General features: G+C 46.9%; 1 protein-coding gene across 1 annotated transcript; it reads right to left on the minus strand.

Moving 5' to 3' along the window:
- Positions 1–365: 365 nt before the first annotated feature.
- On the minus strand, positions 366–2,697 carry CLDN5 (claudin 5). The gene has a single exon (XM_081113972.1). It carries the CDS (start codon positions 1,551–1,553, stop codon positions 897–899), a length of 657 nt encoding a protein of 218 aa, XP_080970098.1. The 5' UTR covers positions 1,554–2,697; the 3' UTR covers positions 366–896.
- Positions 2,698–19,100: the final 16,403 nt, after the last annotated feature.

The raw sequence follows: 19,100 nt of genomic DNA on the forward strand, positions 1-19,100 counted from the left end.
CAAAGCCAGCAGCAGCCTGGCAGCCCACCCTCAGCACTTCCTGCATCTCAAGCCCACCACTCACTGGCTTGAGGGAGGGGGCGGGAGTGTCCACCCTTTCCTCCCAGGTCCCATGGCTCAGAGAGGCTCTTCTGACTACAGGGTCTTCCTGGGTTGCAGCAAGCTTTGGCTGTTTCCTACCCAGCAGGAAGGTGATCATGTGGCAGAGAGGACCGAAGGAAAGGCTGTGGGTGGGATCTATGGGCTCTGGAGCTAGCAGTGGAAGGTCCCCATAGGAGCCTTTCAGGGAGGAGTCCATGTGTGGGTGGATGAATGGGGGCTGCTGGGTACAGGTGGTAACAGCACAGACAACAGAACACAGGTGGGAGGATTTTCAAACCATTTACTAAACAAATTCTTACCCTCCCCCAAACGGCGAAGGAGGACAGCACCCCAGCCCACACTCAGAATCTGGGCCTGGGGAGCTGCTGGGTTGAGGGAGGGGAGGAGGGAGGTCCAGACCAAGTCTCTTGGGCCCCCTAGGCTCAGGGCCTGCTGATGGCGGTAAAGGCCAGCTGTACACATCCTTCATGCAACCCAGGCTGGGGGGCTCCGGGCCCTCAGCCTGACCCTCTGGAATCAGCAGAAACCGCTGGTGGGGACGGGGAGAGAAGTGGCATCTTTGGTCCAGCGCCCACACAACCAAGGAATCTGGGCCCCACCCACGTCGGAGCCAACAATGCCCCCAGAAAAAGAAACCGAGCAAGTCCTCCCAACTGCGTGTCGCCTGTTCAGGGCAGGGCACCGCCCAGGACCCAGCGAGTAACTGTCGGAGTGGACGGGCTGCGGAGCTCCATGGCCAGTACTCCGGCTTGTGAGCGTCGCTGACACGAGGGGCCCCACCGTGCCTGGCGCCCTCAGACGTAGTTTTTCTTGTCGTAGTCGCCGCTGGCCGCGGGCCGTCGCGGCGCCGAATACTTGACGGGGAAGCTGAGGTCCCGGCGGCCCGCGCAGACCCAGGCGCCGCAGCACACGAGGCCCCCGCCGCACATGAGCAGCGCCGAGGCGGCCCAGCCGATGTACAACGCTGCTCCCAGTTCGTACTTGTTTGACACGGATACATTCGGGTCGTAGAATTCGCGGACCACGATGTTGGCGAACCAGCAGAGCGGCACGAGCGCCAGCAGCCCGCAGAATGCGTAGAGCGCGCCGCCCGTGAGAGCCACGCGCGCCTTGTTGGGACCCGGGGCCACGCAGGTGGTGCACTGCGCGCCCGCCAGGGTCAGGCAGAGCGCGAGGAGCGCCAGCAGTGCGGCGCCCACGGTGAGCGCCCGCGCCGCCTGCACCTCGGCGCTCAGCGCCAGCACCGAGTCATACATCTTGCACTGCATGTGCCCCGTGCTCTGCACCACGCACGACATCCAGAGCCCCTTCCAGGTGGTCTGCGCCGTCACGATGTTGTGGTCCAGGAAAGCGGTCACCTGCCACATGGGCAGCCCGCACGCCAGGATCAGGCCCACCCAGCCCATCAGGCACAGCACCAGGCCGAGGATCTCCAGCGCCGCCGACCCCATGGCTGGAGGTGAGACGCGCGCGCCCGATGGCCCCGGGACCTCCGCGGGGGGCGCGGCGGTGCCTTCGCCGAGCAGATCGGCGCCCTGCGTGGATTCTGGTGCCCTTGCGCCCGCGCTGCCGGCTCACTGACCTCTCAGCTTGCTCCACTGGCCTGAACAGACTTCGCGTCTGCCGGCACCTCCCGGGGTCCCTCCCCTTTGAAAGTTCGGGGGGCGGACTCTGGTCCGGCCTCCTGGCCCGAGCAGCCAATCCGCGCTGAAGCTGTCGGACCGCAGCCAATCATGACGCCCCCCAGTAGCCGGCAGGTAGTAAAATTACCGCGAGTGAGGATAGCGGAGAGCCCGGGGACCGCTCCGGCACGGCCTCCACCCCCCAGCCACCACCGCTGTCGGTTGTCTAATTGTGGCCGAGCACTTTCTGGGTTGGCCTGGGGCGGCTGCTAGCGCGCTCCTCCTCGGCCACCTCCTTGCATGTCCCCGCCTCGCCATTATAGGAGCTACATGATCCCCAACTTCCCCGCCACTTCCCGGAAAGAGCCCTGATGGTCCCCACCCCCAGGGCAGCTCCACTCTTCCCTGGCCAAGGTCTGAGGGCGTCCCCACCATCACCACCGCGTAGAGGCCTGCGTGTGGGACTCTCGTGGTTTCTTCCGCAGCTCGCCCTGGAGCCTAAGCGGATCCAGACCCTTCACCGCATCCTTACTGCTCGGTGCCCCTCCGAGTCTTGGCGCAGTCTCTCCCACAGGCGGAGAGGCCAGGCAGAATTGTGCGAGTCGGGCTGGCCTCCTGCCTCGTCCAAGGTCCTTCCCAGCACCATGCCCACCCAATCACTGCCTCCCTGGGGCCTGAGGCCCCAGCACGAAGCAGGAGGCACAGCCGATCTCTCGGAAACCCCTCCTCCCATTCTGCTGCCGCCCTGGAGACTTTCCAGACCTCCCAACCTTCGCAGACTGCTCCTCTTCCTAAGATGCTGCCCATCCCCCATCGTGAGAGGCCCAGCTCAAGCGACACCCCTTCAGAAAGTCTCCAGTGTTCCCCAATGACCCAGCATACAGGCTGTACTGCGGTGGCCCAGCTCCAAGGCCTACTCTGGGCTCAGACAGGAGAGACATAAAGGGACAGAGGGGCTGTGCTCTGCCCTTCCACCAGTGGTAACTCTGATACCCCAGCCCCCAGACCAACCTCCGGAAGCCAACTTGGAGTTTCCTGGCCAGGAGGAAGAGCCTCCATCCTCACTAGAGGAGGGAGGTTCGGGATTTCCGGGCATTCTTCTGCACAATGGCCCAGCAGTTTCTCGAAAGGCCTACCAGGATGAACACAGGAGCCCCACAGGTGGGGCACCAGGCCCTGCAGCCCACAACCCATGGGGGCACCAGCCCTTTCTGGCAACCCCCTCCTCACTCTCTGTCAGCCCCCTTGTTTCCAGTAAAGTCTACTCTGTCCTGGACTGGGGCCCTGGTATGCCTGTGCTTTCCTATGGTCTGAGGTCCTTGCCTCTGCTAGCCAGGGCCCTCCACAGAGAAGACCTGGCATTCTGAGGTCAACCACAGTGGGGGAGCCTTCCTTCTCCTTCCTCAGGTGGCTCTGAGGTAAGGCCAATACCCTGTTCCTCCAGCACCGGGAGGAAGGCATGTTTGCTGGGCCCTGCGGGCAGGGGTGGGATGTGGAGGGAAGTTTTACCCCCTCCCTTACCCCTACCTTACCTCCCAGCACCAAGAACCACAGCCTCTTCCCAGCCACCACCTCACTGGCTGCTACCCTCCTGCTGCAAACTATCTCCTCCCCCCCTCCCCCAATACCCTGCAGACCCTCCTGGACATCCCCTCTGCCATCCACTCCAGGAGGCCCAGCTACACCACTCACCCCACCCTCTCAGTCCTGCTTCCCCCAGTCCAAGTCCAGGGACTTTGCCCAAGGCCCCCCTCTACATCCACACCGCCTTCTTCCCAGGACGCCCTCTGCGGCCTCAGACTGTCTGGGCCCCACCCTTGCCCACTGGGCTGTTCTCAGGGTAGCTGGGCCATCCCAGCAGGCCCCTTCCTGATTCACACTGCCTAAAATCCTCCATGGCTTTCTTCACGGCCCAAGAACAAAGTGCTGATTACTGGGAGTGGCCTAGGGGGACGGTCGGTCTAGCAGCACGCACTCCATGCTCCGCCCAGACGTGCCTCCCTCTGGGCCCTCAGGCTGGTCTGTCTCCCGTCCACAGCCTCTTCTGCCTTCAGTGCTTGTCCCTTGGCTTGGGGCCTGCTCATCTTCTACACTGTGTTGCTGAGGCCACTTCCACTCAGAGGCCTTTCTGCCTCGTCCCCTAGCCTTGCTCCCAGAGGTCCAAGCTGGAACTGTCCATCTGCTTGTTGGTTTTCCCCACCAGTATCCAGGAACGAATCTCAACACAGTGGCCATCTTCATGCATCTGTACCAGGTAGGGGCCTGTTTGCTGCTCCTTCAGCCAGCTTGGGGTGCAGCTGCATGAGGCTCTCCCCTTCACCTGCCCACCTGCCTCCCTCCATCTACCACTTTGGAGCCCATCCTTGGGCCCACCTCCAGCCTGGCAAACATGGTGCCCCCAGCAATCTCACGACCCTTTGGGACAGCCCCACAGTACCTTGGGGATCACAGTATCTTGGGACTGACAGGTTCCACCTATTACAATCTGATTTCTACCTCAACACTACAGTGGAACCAGAGCCACCACAGACAGGTCAGCTCATACCAAGGGCAGGGTGGAGGAGGGGCTAGGGAGGGGAGGCATGAGGACAGCCCACCCTTCCTTCCACTCAGGGGGATCTCCTGACCTATTGCACGCTGAGCACGTTCTTTAGTGGAGCACAACCCAGGGAGCTCCCACCCTCAACCAGCAACTGGGTAAGGCCTTTCAGGTGTGCCTGTTGCCTGGGGAAAGAGACAGCCATGTGATGCAGTGATGGCCTCTCTGAGGAGCTAAGATCTGGGAAGAAGTTCTAGCAAGAGCCCAGAGGTAGGAAGGGGTGAAACCCCAAGAGGGAGCTTGCTCAGGCAGATGGAAGGGGGAGGGCCTGGAAGCCCAGTTCAGAGAGGGTGCAGGGCTGGGCAGGGACGTCAATCCCTGATTTGTGGCAAGGGGCTCCCACCAGCCAAGGCCACCTGCTCATTCACAGCCATTGTTCTCTTCTCTCCCAGGGGAAGTGCGGCAGGATCTCATTAATTGTCTGAGGGAAAGGCCCGAGTCAGCAGAAAAGCAAAATTATCTTGAGCAGCTGCTGGCTGACCCTGAGCCAGGATTATCCGGTGACCTTCCAAGGACAATCTAAACTTAGGCTCCAGAGTCCTTGGGGTTGAGTTTTGGGAAGCTCCTAGTTAAGGGATTTCATTTCAGGGGAAGTAAAAACCAACATTTCTTCTATCTTTCGGCTCTGAAATAGGTAAGGATGTTTTCCTCCAATGCAGATGTTTCTTGGAACAAGACAGTGTTTCAAGAAGCAGCTCTGGTTCCAGGAGTCACTCTGCCCTGCTCTGGGGGCCTGAGGCACTTGCATGGGAGGGGCACCACCTGCACTCATGCACAGAACACCCTTTGGCAAACAGCCAGTGAATTCACCCTTCAGACTAGTAAGTTGGCCTCTCCTTGCCTTAGTTTCACCATTGATTACAAAGTCCTCCGTGGTGAAGGCTGCAAGATTGGAGAGGAGGCTATCACTGATCCTGGGTCCTCTGCTACCTTTCCTGAGTGCCCTCCAGGTTCCTGAGACATCTTCCTGGCTCCCTTGACCTTCACAAATCATCTGACTTCAGTCCCCTCCCCGAGAGTGGGCACCACTGGCTATTTGTCAGATTGGAGGGCACTGTGGCTTTACCTTCCCTGGTTGGGGCAGAGAGCTCTGGTTGACAGAGCCCCTGGATGCTGTAGACCCTGTGCCTTCACAACTGCACCCATCCCCCCTCCCCAGAGCCTGGAGGCGGCCAGCCAAGGCTCTCTGAAATAACAGCAGTGCCCTCACTGCTCCCCACCCCCTCACCCCTTGTATCTGCACTGCCTCTCCAAACCTTTTCCTTCTCAGTTTCCTTCCTTCCCTGCATTTTGCAACAATTTTATACTCTTTGCACTTAATCATGGAGCGATTCTGGATCCTTCTTTTTCATTTTGCATCATATTGTAAACATGTTCCTACTTTGTTACAAACATCCTCTTGATTATTGTTTCTAACTGCCTGCAAGAGGGCCAGGATGCAACTGTCTATCTCCATCACTCCTGGGGCGGGGCGGGGCATGGCCAGGGAAATCTGTTCTGAGGTTCTATAAATTGGGGATGCAAAGGATTGTCAAGGGGCTTAGTGGGCATCACTTTGTGGCTCAAGGTAGACAATGGATTGATTTTGATGATGATTATTTTGGTTATGCAACCGTCCCTCAAGACAGTTTTATAAATGACAATTTTTTATTATAAATAATGCTGCTATGAATGTCATTATTCATAAGCCTTGGTATTTTGGATGATTTCCCCAGGAACAATTCCTTGATGTAAAATTTCTGGCTCACACCCAGGACCTAGACCAGTGATGGAGAACCTTTTGAGTTCGGCGTGTCAGCATTTTGAAAACCCTAACTTAACTCTGGTGCCGTGTCACATATAGAATTTTTTTGATATTTGCAACCATAGTAAAACAAAGATTTATATTTTTGATACTTGTTTTATATATTTAAATGCCATTTAACAAAGAAAAATCAACCAAAAAAATGAGTTCGCGTGTCACCTCTGACATGCGTGCCATAGGTTTGCCATCACTGACCTAGACCACTTATCTGAGTATGTATTTTCACTGCCTGTCACCAGTGATGGGTATTCAGTTTAAAAATGTTTCTAATTGGATAGGTAGAAAGTGGTATCTTACTTTAATTTGCATTTCTTTGTATAGTAATGAGTTTATATTAAATTTCTTTTTCAATTACAGTTGACATTTATACTAGGGGCCCAGTGCACTAATTCGTGCACCTTGAAAGGAACTGTGGGCTGCAAGGCTGCAGTAGGCACAGGGGCGGGTCTTGGCCCATCCTCCGTGCCCCCGCCCGGCCCCTCCCGCTGTGGCCCCCGGTCCCCTGTCTGTGGCCCCTGGTCCCCTGTCTGCTGCCCCAATCGCCCCTCAGGAGCAGGGGGAGGTGGAGAAGCCTTCAGGGGTGATCAGGGCCAGCAGCCACTGCTCGCACCCACTGATGGTGCTGAGTGATCTGGACGGCTCCAGCTGCATGTGTGAGCGTGGCCACACAGGCAACAGGTGCGAGCGCTGGGTGGGACCACGGCCCGCAGGAGCAAAGAATTTTCAGTAACCACCAGAGGCTCGCCCCGATGACAGCAACTGGCACCCTGCCTTGATCTAGCTCCACCTGCTCCACCATCCCGCTGTGGCCAATGCCCGCCATGTTCCACACATGCCGCCTGGTGGTCAGCACATGTCATAGCGACAGGTTGTTTAGTTGTCCCAACTTTTGGTCTATTTGCATATTAGCCTTTTATTATATAGAATTAGTTTTAGGTGTTAAATTTTATTTTCCAATTCAAATGGCTCATTCTTATTTCCTCTTTAATGAATTGTCTATGTACCCACATAGAATATTGATGTTTTTCTCACTATTTATTTATTTTTTTTAAAAAAATATATTTTATTGGTTTTTTACAAAGAAGGGAGAGGGATAGTTAGAAACATCGATGAGAGAGCTCGATCAGCTGCCTCCTGCACGCCCCCTACTGGGGATGTACCCGCAACCAAGGTACATGCCCTTGACTGGAATCGAACCCGGGAACCCTCAGTCCGCAGGCCAATGCTCTATCCACTGAGCCAAACCGGTTTGGCTTTTCTCACTATTTATGTTAGAAACATTACTTGCTGTCATATATGTGGCACATCCTTTTGCCATTTGCTACCTAATCTATTGATTTTTTTTTCAGGATGTTATAGATGTTTAAATTTCTGAATATTTAAATCTATTAAGATTTTTTTCTGTGTGATTTCTATCTTTATTTTTATTTGAGAGAGAAAAAGAGAGGGAAAGACAGACAGACAGACATCGATGTGATAGAGAAACATCAATTGGTTGCCTCCTGCATGTGCCCCCACCAGATTAAACCCACAACCTGGGAATGTACCCTGACTGGGAATTGAACCCCCTACCTTTTTGGTGTGTGGGATGACACTCCAACCAACTGAGCCACACTGGCCAGGGCTCTATCTTTATTTTTAATAATAAAAAAGTCCTTCTAGCCCTGGCTGGTTTGGCTCAGTGGATGGAGCGTCGGCCTGGGGACTGAAGGGTCCCAGGTTCGATTCCGGTCAAGGGCATGTACCTTGGTTGCGGGCACCAGTAGGAGGCGTGCAGGAGGCAGCTGATCGATGTTTCTCTCTCATCGATGTTTCTAACTCTCTACCCCTCTCCCTTCCTCTCTGTAAAAAATCAATAAAATATATTTTAAAAAAAGTCTTTTTATATCCAGAAGATAGAAATTAAGTTACATTTTCTTATAGTTTTCTTCTGTATTGCCTCATGTCAAGGAGAGCTTCTGATTCTGACCGAGATGGATGGAACTAACAGCAGATTAGAGTTTTACTCAACCTCAAAATGGGGGAAGGGCAGAGGAAATAATCAGTAAATAATCAGTAGTATTATCACATATAAACAAGAGAGAGAATGTGAACTAAAAAAAGAACAAGAGCCTCAGGAAATGTGGGATCATAACAGAAGATCTAGCATCCTTGTCATTGGAGTTCCAAAAGTAGAGGAGAAAGAAGATGGGGCTAAGAAAAAGAACTCAAAGAAATAATATCTGGAAAATTTCCTAAATTTAGCAAAAAGAAAATTTAAAAAAACCCCTTCAGATTCAAGATTTTTCCCAAACCTCAAGCAGAATAAACCCAAAGAAATTCACACTAAGATACATCATAAATTAAAAACTAAAGACAAAGAAAAATATTGAAAGGAGCCAGAGAAAAAGGACACTTCACAAATCAAACAACTAAGAATTTCTGATCAGCACATGGAGACCAGAGAAAGTAGCACTTTTTTTTTAAAAAGTACTGGAAGGAAAAAATGTCAACCTAGAATTTAATATCTAGTGAATATATCCTTCAAGAGTGACGGAAAAATAAATATATTCTCAGGTGAAGAAAAACTAAGAAAATTTGTCATAAGCATAAGAATGACTAAAAGATGTTCTTTACACAGAAAGGAAATAGTAAAAGGAGGAATCTTGGAACATCAAAAGAATATGATAAGCAAAATCTTGGTAAGTACAATAGACTTTTCTTCTCCTCGAGTTTTCTAAATAATGTTTGATGATTGAAGCAAAAGTTATTATACTGCCAAAAGTTGTTCTCAGTATATGCAGAGGAAATATCTAAGATAATTATAATAAACAAAAATGAGAGTAATGGGACACAAATGGAGGTAACGTTTCTACTCTTCATTCCAAATGGTAAAATGTCAACACCAGTAGACTTAGATGAGTTTTGTTTATATAACATAATCTTAGAGCAACCACTATAAAGCTATGCAAAGAAATACACTTAAACATACTACAGATAATTCAAAATGAAATTCTCAAAGATGTCCAAGTTAACCACATGAAGGTAGGAAAAAATAAAAAGAGAAACAAGAGGGAACAAACAGAAAACAAAAATAAAATGGCAGACTTAAGCCTTACTATATCAATAATTACATTACATGTAAATGATTTAAATACAATAATTAAACAACAGATATTGGTAAACAACAACAAAAAAAAGGCCCAAATATATGCTATTTAAAAGATACTTCAAATACAATGACATGTGTAGGTTGAAAGCAAAAGGATAGGAAAAGATATATTGTGCAAACATTAATCAAATAAATGCAGGAGTGGCTATATTAATATCAGATAAAATAGGCTTCATTAAGAAAATTACCAGGGACAGAGAAGACATTACATAATGATAAAAGGGTCAACCCACCAAGAAGACAGAGCAATCCTAAAAGTTTGTGCACCAAACAGAACTGGAAAATATGTTAAGCAAAAACTGATAAAACTGAATGGGAAAATAGACAAATTGACAGTTATAGTTGAAGCTTCAACACTTCTTTCTCAGCAATTGATAGAACTAGATGAAAATCAGCAAGAAGATAGAATCAACACCATTACACAACAGGATTTAATAAACATTTATATAACATTAGCCAACAACAGCAGAATACACATTCTTTTAAGTGCCCAGAGAACCTATGCCAAGACAAACCATATTCTGGGCCACAGAAACCTCAAAATCAATGAAAGCAAAAATTGGTTCTTTGAAAAGTCAACAAAATTAACAAACCTTTAGCTAAATTGATCTTTAAAAAAGGGAGAAGACAAATTAATGAAATCAGAATGAAATATGAGATATCACTAACGACATCTTGCTAATAATAAAAGTGATGATAAGGGAATACTGTGAACAATTGTATGCCAACAAAGTAGATAGATGAAATGGACAAGTTCCTAGAAACACAAACTACCAAAACTGACTCAGTAAGAATCAGGAAATCTGAATGGATATATAACAAGTTAAGATATTGAGTTAGTCATATTAAAAACTTCTAACAAAGAGAAGTCTAGGACCAGATGTCTTCACTAATAAGTTCTACTAAATGTTAAAAGAATAACAAACATCAATCAATTTTAAACACATACAAAAAATAGAGGAGGGAGGGGAGGGAGGAATAATTCCTAACTCACTCTACGAGGCCAGAATTGCCCTCATCCAAAGTCAGACAAAGATATCACAAGAAAACAACCACCAATAATTCGTATAGAGATGCAAAAAGACTCAACAATATATTAGCAAACTGAATTTAACAACATATAAGAAAGATGATTTAACATGACCAAATGAGATTTATTCCAGGAATGCAAAATTGTTTTAACATCCAAATATTGACTAATGCAGTACACCATTTGACAGAATCAAGAACAAAAACAATGATTACCTCAACAGACACAGAAAAAGCATTGGGCAAATCCAGCATCCTTTCTTTTTTCTGTTTTAAAATATATTTTTATTGATTTCAGAGAGGAAAGGAGAGGGCGAGAGAGATAGAAACATCAATGATGAGAGAGAATGACTGATTGGCTGCTTCCTACAAGTCCCCCTCCCCCACTGGGGATCAAGCCCACAACCCAGGCATGTGCCCTTGACTGGAATCAAACCCAGGACCCTTCAGTCCGCAGGCGACGTTCCATTCACTGAGCCAAACCAGCTAGGGCCAGCAGCCTTTCTTGATAAAACACAGCAAACAAGGAATAGATGGGCTCTTCCATCTAATAAAGGGCAGCTATAATGATGAAAGGCTGAACATTTTCTCCCTAAGATCAGGAACAAAACAAAGATGTCTGCTCTCATTACTTCTATTTAATTGTACTAGGGATGTGCCTGCAACCAAGGTACATGCCCTTGACCAGAATCAAACCCAGGACCCTTCAGTCCACAGGCTGACGCTCTATCCACTGAGCCAAACCAGCTAGGGCTTGTTGCTATTTTAGATTGTGTCTTTTAAAAATTTAAATCTTCTGATTTTTGCTAATGTATAAAATGCAAATTAATTTGACTTTGAATCCAGCACCCTTAGTTAATGCTAACAATTTATTTGTAGATGCTTTTGGGTTTTCCATGTAGATAATCATATCATCTGCAAATAATGAGAGTTTTGTGTTTTCTTTCCAAATCCTGTACCTTGTATCTCCTTTTCTTGTTTTACTGCACTGGCTAGGATGTCCAATGGAGCACATTGTGTAGCAGTCTCCCCACCTGCAGGGATAATTCATCATTATGTTGTTTGCTGTAGTTTCTTAATAGATTCCTTTATTCTATTAGCTTTTATTCCTATTTTTGTTCTCTGAAATTTTTTTTATTATGAATTTAATTTTATTGGATAGGTGTGGTTTTTTTTGCATCTATTAAAATACTACTGTGGTTTTCTTTCTTTATTCTGTTAATATGGTGAGTCACATTATGTGACCTGATGCTACACCAACCTTGCATTCTAGGCTTGGCTATGATAACTTATTTTTCTATAATTGGATTCAGTTTATATAAATGTTCATGAGTGAGATTGACTAGTAATTTTATTTTTTGTCCTGTTCTTGTTCAGTTTGCATATCAATATTATATTGCATATCAATATTATATTAGCCTTGTAAAAATGAGGTATGTATTTTCTATTTTTCTATTTTCTGAAATAAGTTGTACAAGACTGGAACGATCTGTTTCTTGAAAGGTAGAATTTGCAAGCAAAGCTATTTTTTAAAAAATATATTTTTATTGATTTCAGAGAGGAAGGGAGAGGGAGAGAGAGAGAAACATCAATGATGAGAGAGAATAATTGATCAGCCACCTCCTGCACGCCCCTGTGGTTGCTCCGTATACTCAGGACTAGTGTGCAGGGTGTATGGGAGAGGATCCCCCCATCCCCTCCTCAGACGGTGGCCACACCCAGCTCTCCAGACAGAGAGCCAGGAGCAGGAAGCAGCTGTAAACACAGACCAGGCACCCACACTGTTCCCAGGAGCTGGTCCTCTGATCCTATCTCTGCTTGACCTGCCTTTGTTAAACCCTGGGGACTTGGCACTCAGGCCAGGGTTTGCCCAAACAAGGAGTGAGTCAGAGCTGGACATCCAGGGCCAGGCTGACCACGCCAAGGATGTGAGGACACTGCCCTGGCCCTTAGCTCTTCCCAGAATCAGGAGGATGTCGTATTTCCCGACCCACCTGCCTGCCCAGGGAGACTGGCAGGGTCTAGACTCTAGTCTAGAGTGTGCAAACTCACTCCTCCACTGCCCTTGTTCACCCCTGCAAACACCCTCTTCTCTTTATACTTTCATCAAAGAGGCAGCACCAGAATGCCCTTGTGACTGGCCTTGGCTGGGTCTGACTCCTGCAGCAAATGCTTGCCCAACTGAACATCCACACAGCTAAGGATGCTGCCTCAGACTGTGTCTTCTCCTGCTCTCATTCCAGACTCCACAGACTGAGTGACGGGGTGGGGAAGAGCTGGGCAGACAGGAAACTGCCACCTGGGAGACTGGGAAGTTGTGGAGAGGGGCTGCCCTTAAAGAGAGTGCAATCATGCCCACACGAATGTTTTTGTGGCCCAGCCAATATAACGGTATGTAAGAAACGTTTTAATAAAAATTTTGTAACTTAATTTTTACAATATCCTGTTATACATAATTATTAATAACAAACTACAATGTTCACTAATGACTGATTACTATAATCATGTTGCATTCATTTCCCTTACACACTTTACATGCAGGTGCACCGTTTCTCCCCACTAATATTAACAGCGAATATTTTAGCAGCCGATTGCTACGTCATTAGTCTTGTATTGACTTCTTTGGTGTGTGCTTTCGGAGAACAAGAAAAATAGGTTTATTTGCATTATGCTTCTTAATTTGGGCAGTTATTCAGTGTCTAGTAAGTTAATGTTTAAGAAAAACATTAATTTTTATTAAAATGTTCTATTATTTATGTTAATGATTACTCATTTATTTCAGCCCTTTGTATTCAGCATGTCTCTATCGAAATAAACCTATGTTTCTATGAAAACTGAAGCTTTTGTTTTTTTTGAAGCCCACAGAAACTTAAACCTTGTGTATTTGGCCTGTGTTAGCCTTTGAGTTTGACATGCTTGGTTTAGAGCAGTGGTTCTCAACCTGTGGGTCGCAACCCCTTGGGGGTTGAACGTCCCTTTCACAGGGGTCGCCTAAGACCATCGGAAAACACATATATAATTACATATTGTTTTTGTGATTAATCACTATGCTTTAATTATGTTCAATTTGTAACAATGAAAATACATCCTGCATATCAGATATTTACATGACGATTCATAACAGTAGCAACATTACAGTTATGAAGTAGCAACGAAAATAATTTTATGGTTGGGGGTCACCACAACATGAGGAACTGTATTAAAGGGTCGTGGCATTAGGAAGGTTGAGAATCACTGGTTTAGAGGAATGAGTAGAGTTCACCAGGGTGAAGGTGGAAATAGGCATTCCTAAGCAAGAGCAGTAACAGTAGCAGTGTGGTGGGGGGAAGGGATGGGACACAACAATAGAACAACTAAAGCCCCACCCTAACCCCCAGATGCTATGTGATGCTGGGAAGAGATCTCACAGGAACAAAGCCAAGAGCCCAGGTTTTCAGGAAGTTAATGTTTCCCAGAAGCGACCATTCCACTGTGGTCACATGGCCACATCTAGCTGTCAGGAAAGATGAAATGTAGTCTTTCAGCTGAGTGGCCACAGACTCAGAAGTCAAGGGGCTTCCTATTCTCAGAGGAAAGGGACCATCCCCAGCCACCTGCTGGGCTCTGAGGGCCTGTGGATCTCAGGGCCAGAGAAGCAGAAGTGAGTCAGAGACTCTGGACCTAAGATAGGGTTCAAGATGGCGGGCAGACCCTACCTACAGCACTCTTCTTCCTTCCACTGTAGAATGTCCCACTGCATCTAACAGTAAAGATGTTGAAAGCTAATAAACCCATTCATAAGGTTTAAGAGGCTTTGAAGAGTTTTTAGAAGAGAGGAAGGAGACAGGGTGAGACGGAAAGATAAACCAGGATGGAGGTAAATGCTAACCCTGAGTGCAGATGAGGAGCCATGACCCGGGAAGAAGGAGGGCTGCAGCTTCCAGTTGAGCCTTAGCAGCCACTTTGTCCCTCCCCAGTACATGCATAAATACATCATGGCATGTCCACACAGGGGAATATTATGCAGCTGTAAAAATGAGAAAAGGGGAGCAGCACACCTGTGTTAATTTTGTAGATGCAATGTTGGGTGAGAGGTACAAGATCCCAAACTGTATTTATACATGACTCTGTAGTAGACTGTGCTTTCCAAAGATGTCACAAAAGCAGATCTATCCAATGTCCTATTGCGCATTATCTTCTTTTAAAAATTAAATTAAAAAATTTAAATTGTGGTAAATTGCACATAATTTTAAATTTACCATCTTAATCATTTTCAAGTGTACATTTCAGCAACATTAAGTATATTCACATTGTTGTGCAACTATCACCACCATCCATCTCCAGAACTTCATTTTCCCAAACTAAAACTCTGTACTCATTAAAAAAAAACCTCCCTGTTCCTCCTGGTCTCTGGCAACCACCAATCTACTTTCTGTCTCTATGAATTTGACTGCTACATTCATAGGGATCTTGATCTATATTTTTCTTGTGAAGTCTCTATCTTTGGTAGTAAGGTAATTGGCTTCTTAGAATGAGTTAGGAAGTGTTCCCTCCTCTTCTATATTTTGGGAAAAGTTAGAGAAAGATTGGTGGTAATTCTTTAAACACTTGGTAGAATTCACCAGTGAAACCATCTGGTCCTGGGCTTTTTTTGATGTGTGTGTTAGAAAATTTTTATTACTAAAATTCATAAAATTTGGGAAGATTTCAGCCTTTAGTTCTTATTGAGAATCAGCTGTTTTTCTTGAATAAATCTTCCCCAGTTTGCCACAAGCTTTTGATTAATTTCCAGAGTTCAAAAGAAGTTGATCCTGACAATTTTTACCCATGTTTTAAAAAAATATATATTTTTATTGATTTCAGAGAGGAAGGGAAGGAGGGAGAGAGGAAGAAACATCAATGATGAGAGAGAATCATTGATCAACTGTCTCCTGCACACCCCACACTGGGGATAGAGCCGAAACCCAGGCATGTGCCCTGACCGGGAATCGAACCATGACCTCCTGGTTCATAGGTCAACCCACAACCATTGAGCCACGTCGGCCAGGCACACCCGTGTTTTTATTGTTTTTATAGAGGGATGGAATGTGGAGTTCCTTTCTCCTCTATTTTTGTTGACATCATTCCTTGGTTCAATACATACAAGAGCATACAATAGCATCTTAACTGATAAGGGATTTATTTAGTTACTAGAGGCCTGATGCACAAAATTTGTGCAAGGGGCTCAGCCCTCGCAGCTGCGGTGGCTGCCTTGGCCCTTGCAGCCTTGGCTTCGTCCGGAAGGTCATCCATATGGTCGTTCCACTGTTCGGCCATCTGGTCTAATTAGCATATTGTGCTTTTATTATTATAAATAAAGGGAGACATTAAGATGATGGTTCTTAAACTGTAGGGTACATATGAATTAACTAGAGATGATGATTATAAGTACCTATTCCTAGGTCCCACCACAAATCCTGATATTTTTGCCAGGGCCTGGGAATCTGCATTTAAGACAGTCTCTCAGAGGGCCCTCTTTGAAAGCACTGGATTCGCAGGACTAAGTGTAATAACAAGACAGTTGGGAGGTTGAGAGGAAGAGAGGTCATGTAAATGGTTCATTTCACATTTTTCATAGAATAGAGCCAAGAGAAACTGTCCAGCAGTTGAGAAATCAAGACATGGGGTTCATGCTTTAGATTTATGGAGGTAACCATAGTAAGAAGTGGAAATAGAAATGGTGAAGAGAGGAGACCTCCAGAGAGAGGACTGAGGAGAGATGGGGCCCCTTTGACACTTTAATTTATAGTTTGAACTTTCTTTATCAAATACAGCTGTTATGTTTATAATAAGACAAATGCAAACAAAAGTAATTGGGAAGTCAGTAGGAGGGGGCTACTGGCCAACAACCCTGGCTTGCCGCCTTGGCACCTCAGCCAGCCTGGCCCCAGCTACCTGCCATCTACCGGCTAACAGCTGTGGCTGCACTATGCAGTCTGGCCCTCAGGAAAGGTGCCACCGAGCAGGTCTCCTCTCCTTTAGCTCAGACCACACCCTGGCCACCTCACTCCAGAGAAGTAAGCCCTGGCAACAAGATGAAGAGAACACTATAATCCAAGGAAGTCAAGAGCTGCAACTTGGAGTTGTAGAGGTTGCAAGAATCTTCCCAAGGTCAGAGTGACCCAGTCCTTCCCCAAACCGGTAGTCTTTGAGGCTTAAGAACATAAGCATAAAATCAAAAGCAAACTTTGCTTGGAAGCTGGCTGTGGGCGGTTGGCTTAACTTACACCATGGATTCATCAGCTAACTGTTTCAGAGGTCTGGGCAGGGGGCCACCTGACAGGATGTGCTGAGGAGCCAAAAGGGGATGGCTACTTCTGGGGGAGGGGTTGGCGATGACAACCGTGCCCCTGGACAGAGGAGAGATGTGGTTCAGGGCTGTTTTCGGGTGAAGGTTATCTGGACCGTGCAGCTAAAGCTCTTCGGTCCAAAGCAAATGCCAGAGACTCATTGTCCTTTCCACAGTGGAGGTATTTCTCCCTTCCCAAACATCCTGTGCCAGCATGGGACATGCCTCCAAACAGAGAAGTAGATAAAGCTCTTCTCCGTGGAGCCCAGAACCCACACCAGGGCAGGGACGGGGAGGAGGGTATCAGTGGAAGGTGGAGTTCTGGGACCCCAGCCTTCTGATATCCCAGGTAAGCTGACACCATGCTCAGATGAGCTGAACAAAGGACTTAGGGAGTTGGTGTTTGGGGGTTTCTCACAGTGCCATGAGTGCCACTATAGCAGGAGGCTTCTCAGAAGAAACAGCACAGGAGCTGGGCCTGCACTGGGCAAGCTTTGGATGCAGGAAGGCAGAGGAGTGCCCCTGCCTTACTTTAACGGGCAGGAAGGTGCGGTGACATACCCATCTCTCAGGCTAACCTTGCCTCTTGCTCTCTGGGTTTCCTGAAATGAGCTCTGGGAGGGGGAGGAACCCCACAGGCAACACCAAAATTATGACCCCACTTGGAGGCTCTGCCAGCTCATTGTCCACAAGCAAATGCTATGTATCTTTAAAAAGGAATTCACACCTTTGCTAGTGTAAGTTCTGCTTTCACCCCTGGCTTCGGGAGTGGGGAGAACCAGCTCTGTTCTTCTTCGGTTCTTCGCGAGGTGGGGGCCAGCATCTCCCACCTTCAGCTTCTTTACCTACCTGCCAAGTGGGTGGGTAGATGTGTCCCAGGTGCCATCAGCACAGTGACAAAAGGAATTCAGGCTGAGCAGTCAGTAATGTAATGACAGCAGCAGCAAGCACCTGGCACCTCACGGTGTGCCTGGCATTATTCAAGTGATGGACATATTCGACTCTCCGATTCTGCTCTCTGTTCTGATGTGTGGGTTTCCCCCCGCCACTGAGCAGTTCTGGGACACCAGTTGGTGTCCTACAGAGCATATAATGCTCTGAGAAAAAACTACAAGCAGTAGTTTTGGTATCCTACAATTTAATTCAATTCTGACGCTATCTGCCTGTAAATAGCACTGAATTCCACAGGTTGAGGGCTCAGTCCAAGAAGACTATCCCCACTTCAGATGCCAATCACAAGTCCAGGTTGTCACCTTTGCTTCTGACCATCTGGATATAAATGAGAGGTTCCCACGATTTGCTCCTTGAGTTTGATTAATTTGCTAGAGTGGCTCTCAGAACTCAGAGAAACATTTTGCTTACAAGGTCACTGGTTTATCATAAAAGGCTATAGCTCAGGAACAGCCAGATAGAAGAGATGCACAGAGCAAGGTATTGGGAAAGGATGTGGAGCTTCCATGCCTTCTGAACACACCACTCTTCTCTAATCCCCACGTGTTCACCAACCCAGAAGTTCTCCTAACCCTCTCCTTTGGTTTTTCATAAAGGCCTCATTAGATAGGCATGATTGATTAAATCAATGGCCTTGAAAAATGCATTATTATGTATGAGTGATGCATTATATGCTCTGCAAGTGGTTTGTTTATTATACTAAATTTAATGACAAATGCAATCAAATGACTAGATTATCTCATCTCGGAGGTATAAATTGTTCTAATTGTTGCCTTCAATCAATACCTGTCAAATTCCCCATACCTCCCTTTAATCATATTTTGGGCAGATTTTCTAACTTTCCAATGCCTAGCAGTTATTCAAAGTACAGCCGGTTCAGTCTCAAATACCAGGTAAAACTCTGCCCACTCCCATCACCAACTGGGTATACTGCATAGGACACAAGAGAAAGGTGGGGTGTGGCTGCCTCTGGATCCACAATCCTACATTCCTTTCTTAGGATTTCACTTCTCTGATCTTGGGTCATGCAAGATGAATTAGGGAAAAGAGCAAATATATCTATACCTAAAGGCTCACTGCTTGTAGTTTTTTCTCAGGCCAACACTAATTAATTGGCTTTTAAAAAAATTGAGGTATACTTCACTGTCAACAAAGTTTGCCAAGTTTAAATGTACAATTCAGCGAGTTTTGACAAATATGCAGCCCTGTAAACACCACCACAATTATGATACAGAGTTCACTCTGTGCTCCTTTGTACTCAGTCCTCTCCCTCCACTCCCAACCTCTAACAACATATCTGCTTTCTATAACAATAGTTTTGCCTTTTAAGAATGCCATTATCAATGGAATTTTACAATATGCAGCCTTTGATTTCTGGCTCTTCCACCTAGCTTAACCAATTTCAGATCCATCCATGTTGTTGCATATATCAGTAGTTTCTGTTTTTGAGTAGGATTCCATCATATGGCTCTATCGCAATTTGTTTACCTATCCATTAACTGATTGACTTTGAGGCGGTTTCTAGTTTTTGACTA

The sequence above is a fragment of the Myotis nattereri genome (assembly GCF_964212035.1).
Source record: "Myotis nattereri genome assembly, chromosome: 19".
NCBI lineage: Eukaryota > Metazoa > Chordata > Mammalia > Chiroptera > Vespertilionidae > Myotis > Myotis nattereri.